The 900-nt window shown below is 76.7% G+C and overlaps 1 protein-coding gene across 2 annotated transcripts in view; it reads left to right on the plus strand.

Moving 5' to 3' along the window:
• The first annotated feature begins 6 nt into the window (after positions 1-6).
• NCS1 (neuronal calcium sensor 1) overlaps positions 7-900 on the plus strand; it is a 51,987-nt gene continuing 51,093 nt past the window's right edge. Inside the window, exon 1 of one of the 2 annotated variants that reach the window (XM_032418294.1) lies at positions 7-113. In XM_032418294.1, coding sequence (XP_032274185.1) covers positions 50-113 — 64 coding nt within the window. In that variant the 5' untranslated portion in view covers positions 7-49. The remainder of the gene's footprint in view (positions 114-900) is intronic. The other variant, XM_032418293.1, reaches the window with a different exon arrangement.

Genomic DNA, 900 nt, shown 5'->3' on the forward strand with positions numbered 1-900 from the left:
GGGCGCCCCGACGGGGTCCGGCCGGGGGCGGGGGCCGCGGCCGCCGAGGATGGGGAAATCCAACAGCAAGTTGAAGCCCGAAGTTGTGGAGGAGCTGACCAGGAAGACCTACTGTGAGTGCGCGCGCCGGGACCCCCGCCCCGCGCTCCGCGGCGCTGCCTCCGCCCCCCCGCGCCCCCCCCCCCCCCCCCGCCCCCCCGCCCGCCCCCCCCCCCCCACCCCCGGACCCCGCGTCCCTCCTCCGGGCGCGCCCGCCGCACCCCTCCCTCGGCCATTCCCCGCCCTGCCTCGCGCGGACCCCTGCGCAGCCCCCGGCCGCGCCCCCGGCCCCACACCTGGCCCTATTGTTCTAGGGCACCCCTCCCCCCCACGCCCGGGACGGGTGCCGCCTGTCGGCGCGCGCGGGGCCACCCCCCGGGCCGCGAGGGCCGGCTCCAGCCGTCCCCCTCCCCCCCCCCCGCAGCCCCCTCTCTGCAGAACTGTCCGAAAGAGCCGGGCTGTGCCAGGGCGAGGGGCGGTGGTCGGGGAGGGGGCTCCCGGTGGCGCGGTGGCTGGGGCTGTGCGGAGCCGACTGGCACGAGCACAGCGGGGTGGGTGATTCATGCATCACGATGCCGCTGCTGTTGCTGCTGCCGCTGCTTCGAGGTGGGCCTCTCGCCCCCTCCCTGGCCCGGATCGTGTGCGTTGGGGGGGGTGGGGAGGGCGAGACTTGCCAGAGAGCTCGAGGCGGCGGCGGCGCGGGGTCCTGGGCGCCCTGTGGGCTGCAGGATTTACAGGGTGAATTCTCCCCTGGCCCTGATCTCACCTTCCCTTTTCTATCTCTATCTGCCACATTGGGAAATGGGTTGATACAGCGGGGGGGGGGGGGGGGGGGGGGGGGGGGGGGGGGGGGGGGGGGGG

The sequence above is a fragment of the Phoca vitulina genome, unplaced genomic scaffold (assembly GCF_004348235.1).
Source record: "Phoca vitulina isolate PV1807 unplaced genomic scaffold, GSC_HSeal_1.0 scaffold21, whole genome shotgun sequence".
Taxonomy (NCBI): domain Eukaryota; kingdom Metazoa; phylum Chordata; class Mammalia; order Carnivora; family Phocidae; genus Phoca; species Phoca vitulina.